The 6,701-nt window shown below is 28.7% G+C and overlaps 1 protein-coding gene across 2 annotated transcripts in view; it reads left to right on the top strand.

Moving 5' to 3' along the window:
* Positions 1-488: 488 nt before the first annotated feature.
* LOC123005975 (amyloid-beta-like protein) overlaps positions 489-6,701 on the top strand; it is a 64,688-nt gene continuing 58,475 nt past the window's right edge. For both annotated transcript variants that reach the window (XR_006412793.1, XM_044400086.1), the window contains exon 1: positions 489-608. Coding sequence is in view for 1 of the 2 variants with exons in the window: in XM_044400086.1 (XP_044256021.1) it covers positions 543-608 (66 nt within the window). In the remaining variant the exon portion in view is untranslated. The remainder of the gene's footprint in view (positions 609-6,701) is intronic.

Below are 6,701 nucleotides of genomic sequence, written 5' to 3'. Positions count from 1 at the left end.
AACTTTGAACAGATTTTAAGCAAAAAATTCAAAAACAAAAGATGTTTTTTTGTGAACAATTTAGAAGAATTTAGCAAAATTTTATTACATGGTGATTGAAATTTTATTACATAMAAATTATGTTTCGCGCTTGATATTTAAATATCAAGTTGCCTATTTTCAGACAATTGATTACATTCCATGTTAACAGGTCAAGTAGAAAATTAAAAAATCGTTAATTTCAGGAAAACTTGACACAATTAGATTGTGAAATAACTCATATACAGGGTGAGTAATAAATAGTGGAAGCCCCATTTTCAAGCCCCATAACCCCCAAATGGTCCAAGACCAAGTAGTTTGTCGGTCCCTTTGGTCCAGTCTAGACACCCCCCTCCCCCCCTATCTATCTCCATCTCACTTCCACACCTCTCTCTCTCGATGACTAAGTCTGCGCATGCGCAGCCACTTCCTGGTAGGTGGAGCTGTCGTCAGTCGTGAGAATCCACCCAACGACAGTGGAGTCGCGTTTCAGTGTTGTGCTTTCGGTGAGAAATCCACCAAAAATGTTGCCATTTGCGACTTTTATTTGTGTGTTGTTTCTTTCAAATGGACTTTTAAACGATGTCTCGGTAAGTTGGCAAACTATTTGAGAGGGGGGAATACCCCAAATACGCACACTTGACATGAGGTAACATCGATTTTTAGTTCATTTCTCCCGCTGTTTGTGTAAATTTGCGACAATTGTCGTAAGAACAGGTGACTTGATTCTTGACCGGCTTTTTTAGGGATGAAAAATTTGGTGATTCCCCCTCTTTTTGCAGTTAATTAAAAGCGAACTGCTTAAATATGCATTGAGTAATCAGTGAATTTTGCGTTTAAAATGGTCTCGGGTGATTACAAAATGCTGTCAAAATGGACTGAATTAACGGCTTTTTGGCTTATTTAAACGCTCACCATTAATTGCATTTGTGTTTCCGGTATTTAGACAACAATGCACTTCATTGTTTTCCAAGTGTGCCTTTTTCGAAGCCCCTTTTTGTGTTGTACGTCAATGCGGTACTGAAACTTTTTTTTCATGTAATACACTGGCTGAAAAGCCGTCTTGGAGGGGCTGGAGATTTATTACAGGTGGAATTTGTTGATTTCAGAATTAAGTTTGGGGTTTTTACGAGCTTTGGGGTGTTTCAGGTGAAAAGTAAACACTAGGAAACTGAAAATTGTTCATTTTTCACGCTGCGACGAGTAGTTTTCAAGTAATTGACCTAATATTAGCGTTTCCGGGAGTCCGGAATCACCCGGAGTGTAAATTTTTATTTTTAGAAAATAAAAAAAAATAACTTAAAAACTGTAACTTACTTTTAACTCCTTGAGTAATTTTAGAAAATCTCCTTTCTGGTTTACAGAAAACTTTAACAAGTTTAAGTTAAAAAATCATTTTGTTGAGTGTCTAGGGACAGAAAATTTAGCTAGAGTTTTTCATCTCTAATTATTGAAAATCATGAAAAATTATTGAAAAAAATTAAAATTACTAAGAGAACCTAAACAGGACTTTGTCTTTTTAAGAATTTATTTTTTCTGCAAAAATATAAACACAAAAAACAAACTAGAGTTTAAAATAATAGACAAAAATTCACAATTTCTCGTTTCTAAACCTGGAAAAACTGCAAAAACTTTCAGAAAATTCTATCAAATTCCCCGAAATTTGAAGTAACTTTTTTAATTTTTTATTTTCTCAAGCTTAAAATCCTCAACAGATTTTTCTGTCGGTTAAATCATAAATAAAAATTTCCCATAATTTTTGGGATTTTTCGTAAATACAAATAAATTGCAAAACATTTAAAAGAAATAGTTTGTGGGACTTTTAAGGTGATTCCTGTGCAATTTTAAGCCTCGAAAATTTTATTTACGATTTTTCGAACACTTCAAAAGCTGCAGTTAGGTAGATTTTTCATCTCAAAAAAAACATTTTTAAATTCATTGAAAATCAGCGTTTCAAACTGATGGAATTTTCAGAAACTTTCAACAAATTCCACGAAATTTAAGTCAATTTTCCTCAACAAATTGAAAATTCTCGAAATGGTTTAGAATTTTTGAAAATTCTACAAAATTATTGGGATTTTTTGTAAATACAAACAAATTGTAAGACATTGAAAAGAAACGTTTTTTTACATTTCTCTGCTTCTTTTTAATATTTAGATAAAAATCGTTTTTTCTTTTTGAATTTTTGCCTTTATTTTTAATTTTTTTTTAAATTTTAGTTATTGTTTGAGAAAAACATTCAAATTTTTGATAATTTGAAATGCTTAATTCTTCTTCTCATTTCAATGTTTATGTAAAATTTGTTGTCTTTATTTTTTTAATGAAATAATTTTTGCTGTTATCGTCGAAATTCACAAAATGTCAAAAAATTATTTTTTGTTTGAGTTTTTCTCATTTTTTCTAGTTTTTTAACTTTTTTATTTTCTTTTTTCCTTGGTCATGTTTTAATTTTTTTTCAGGGGACATCACACTTTTTGAAAATTCTACAGTTTTTTTTGTGGTATTTTTAATGTGATTTCAGTGTACGAGTCTTTGGGGACAAAAACTGCATTTTTAGGTCGATTTTTCATCTCAAATTACGCAACATTTGTAAATTCATGAAGTTGTTGCCAAATTACGTTCATAAAAGACCCTAAACGAGACTTTGTCTTTTCCTGCTTCTAGGACGTAATTGTAGAAATGAGATCATGATGACTGTCACTCTTGGGTGTGTCAGAATAAACCACACTTCTCACCTGTATTTAAAGAAGTTTATTTATAAACTCGCCCACATTAGAATCTTCTCTCATAGAAAAAAAATATTATTCCTTCAAAGTCTTAAAGTTGAAAACTTTAAGAATACTTTTTAGTTTGTTATTTAATACGAGAATAATAATAATAATTTTACAGCATATTTTTCAAAATGTGGTCCATCTTTCCCAGACTTACCTTATAAAAGCTGTTCGAGATTCAATTTCAAATAAATTAATACAAATTTATTTGAAATTAATATTCCATGTGTTTACATTGATACTTCCTTGGATACAATTCTATGTACTAACAATCAATATTGACTCCCTTTATATAAATACCCAAACATTGGTTTATCCTCAAAGAAATTCACTTTAGATGACAAATATTTTTTCTTCGCAATAATTAATCTCGACTTGTTTACGTTTCGTGCCATTTTAACCCGTCTTCAGGCAAAATTGGCATACATGGGTCCATTAAACTGTACACAAATTCCAAAAAAATAATGACAATTTCAGGATACAACATCAAAATTCGAGATTTAAGGTTTTAAAAAAATCAGAATTTCATGACACTACGTCAAAATTCACAGGTTTGAAGTCGGAAGTTCGAGTTTTAAAATTAGAATTCTGGAAAATAAGCACGAAATTGATGATTTTAAAAACCGAATTTTCAAAAAAATATTCAGAATTTTAGGACAGAATGTCAAAAATCATGTTAGAATTCCGGAAATTAAATACGAAATTTGATGTTTAAAACTGAATTTTCAAAAAATAGTTAGAATTTCAAGATGCACAACTTAAGGTCAAAATGTCGAAAAAATTATGAGAATTTCAGGATACATCAAAATTTGAGTTTTAAGGTTAGAATTTCTAAAAATAAACACGAAATTTGATCTTTCTCAAGACGGTTAAAAAAAAATAGAATTTCAGGACACCACGTCACAATTCACAGGTTTGAAGTCAGAATTTCGAGTTTTAAAGTTAGAATTCCGAAAAATAAACACGAAATTTGATGATTTTAGAAACTGAATTTTCAAAAAATAGTTAGAATTTTGAGTTGTAACGTTGAGTTGTTACGTTTCGTACCATTTTAACCCGTCTTCAGGCAAAATTGGCATACATGGGTTCATTAAACTGTACACAAACTCAATAAAATTTGAATGATGTTTCCTTTGAGGAATGATTAGAAAATAATTCCTGTGATAACTGAATAATAATTCGCGATTCGTATTCTGTTAACATAACTTATATACCAGGTGAATAAAAAGTATGGAACCAAACGTTTTTTGCTTAAACTATTTATTTCTTGAAAAAACTAATTGATGAGTGATAAAGTACTATAAAAATGTGATGATTTAACAAGAATAAAATTTTTCGAAATTTGCTTTTATTTTTGAGTTCTACAAAAAAATTATTTTTTTAAATGGCAACTCACTATAAAATCATTTTTCTCATAAAAGCTATACTCTAAGGATTACAACTACCTGCTTTATATTTAATTTTTTCAAAAAATTTTTTTCACATAAATTGCAATTTTCACAAAAAAATCGCATAACTCAAGAACAAAACAAAATTTTGTTCTGAAAATACGATCAAATTTTTTATATTACTTTAATTTATATTAATTATTATTTTCTGGAGGCAAATGATTAAAAATAAAACCGCTTGGTTCCATATTTTATATTCACTCTGTATAAGTATAAACACAATTAATGTTTCAAACTTCAAGAATAAAACTAAAACTTGCTTTAAATCGTCTCAAAACAGTCAAGTTTGAGAATTTTATGTTGAAACTTTGCAATTTCCACTAATAATTACAACGTCTTAATTATTTTAAAAAAGAGATTTAATTAAAATTTCCTCAAGTGATAAGAATTTTCCAACAATGTATCGAGTCTTGGAAAGAATACAAAGCAAGCTTGAACATGTTGCCTTTAGCGAATATGCGGTTAACACTGATAAATGTAGCCCCAACAACGGGCATTGAACGTGTGTGTTATCGGCCCTAACATAAATCACAACCCTCTCTTTTATTCTTACATTCAACCAAGCAATCATTACACACACACATTTCACCTACATCATACAAATAAAACGATTATTTATCGAAAAATGACAATTTTAATTGTGTTTTGCATGATTATCGATTGTTGACTTGCTAGAAACACAAATATTTGCCCAATTGCACAATTGGGAGACACTTGAACTGAGATCTAGAAAAAAGGCAAAACGAGGTGAAAACAATAACAAAGTTTATTTTATTTAAAAAAAATGACACGTCAATTGTGGCGATTTTTCGTGAAAACTATTAAAAACATTAAAATGAATTCAAAAATTTGTTACTGTTAATAAAAACATTAATTATCTTATAGTTTTTCAATTTATATTAATTCGCTGAAAAAAATATCATTCTTAAACCTTCTATGCAAAAATAGTCAGAATTCCGAAAATTAAAACCAAAATTTAATGTTTTAATGACTGAATTTCTGAAAAGATTGTGAGAATTTCAGAATAGTATCAAAATTTACAAATTTGAAGTCAGAATTGCGAGTTTTAAGTTGGAATTCTGAAAATCTTGTTACAGATTGAATTTCCAAAAAAAAAAAGAATTCACAAATTTGTTTTCGAGTTTTAAAGTTACAATTCCTAAAAATAAACCGGAAATTTGATGTCTCAAGACGAATTAAAGAAACAGGATTTCGGAAAAATACGTCAAAATTCACAGGTTTGAAGTCAGAATTGCGAGTTTAAGTTAGAATTCCGAAAATGAAAGTCGAAATTTAATCTTTTTAAAGACTGAATTAAAAAAAAAATAATGAAAATTTCAGGATACAACATCAAAATTTGAGTTTTAAAGTTAGAATTCCGAAAAATTAACACGAAATTTTATGTTTCTTATAAGACGAATTTAAAAAAACAGAATTTCTAGACACTACGTCAAAATTCTCAGGTTTTAAGACAGAATTTCGAGTTTTAAAATTAGAATTCTGGAAAATAAACACGAAATTTGATGATTTTAAAAACCGAATTTTTAAAAAAGTATTCAGAATTTTAGGACAGAAAGTCAAAAATCATGTTCTAAAGTTAGAATTCCGAAAATTAAATACGAAATTTGATGTTTAAAACTGAATTTTCAAAAAATAGTTAGTATTTTCAAGATGCACAACTTAAGGTCAATAATGGAAGCCGAAATTTAATCTTTTTAGACTAAATTTCCAAAAAAAATTATGACAATTTCAGGATACAACATCAAAATTCGAGTTTTAAGGTTAGAATTTCGAAAAATAAATACGAAATTTGATGTTTCTCAAGACGGATTTAAAAAAAAATCAGAATTTCAGGACACCACGACACAATTTACAGGTTTGAAGTCAGAATTTCGAGTTTAAAAGTTGGAATTCCGAAAAATAAACACGAAATTTGATGATTTTAAAAAGTAAATTTTCAAAAAAATGTTCAGAATTTTAGGGCAAAATGTCAAAATTCACAGATTTTCAGAGTTTCGAGTTCTAAAGTTAGAATTCCGGAAATTAAGTACGAAATTTGACGTTTTTAAGACTGAATTTTCAAAAAATAGTTAGAATTTTGTGTTGAAAAGTCAGAATTCCGAAAATGAAGACCAAAATTTAGTGTTTTAAAGAGTGAACTTTTGAAAAAATTGTCAGAATTTCAGAACAGTATCAAAATTTACAGATTTGAAGAATTACGAGTTTTAAGTTGGAATTCGAAAATGGAAGCCGAAATTTAATCTTTTTAAAGACTGAATTTGATATTTCTCAAGACGGATAAAAAACAGAATTTCAGGACACTACGTCAAAATTCACAGGTTTGAAGTCAGAATTTGGAGTTTTAAAATTAGAATTCTGAAAATTTGATGATTTTAAATACGGAATTTTCAAATAAAAATGTTCAAAATTTTAGGACACAGCGTGAAAATGGGAAACTCGAGTT

Source organism: Tribolium madens, unplaced genomic scaffold, assembly GCF_015345945.1.
Source record: "Tribolium madens isolate multiple individuals breed KSU strain unplaced genomic scaffold, Tmad_KSU_1.1 Scaffold_20;HRSCAF=117;Tcas5.2_LG4, whole genome shotgun sequence".
NCBI classification, from domain to species: Eukaryota; Metazoa; Arthropoda; class Insecta; order Coleoptera; family Tenebrionidae; genus Tribolium; species Tribolium madens.
Note: the sequence above shows the minus strand (reverse complement) of the source record. Positions and strands in the feature narration are given on the sequence as shown.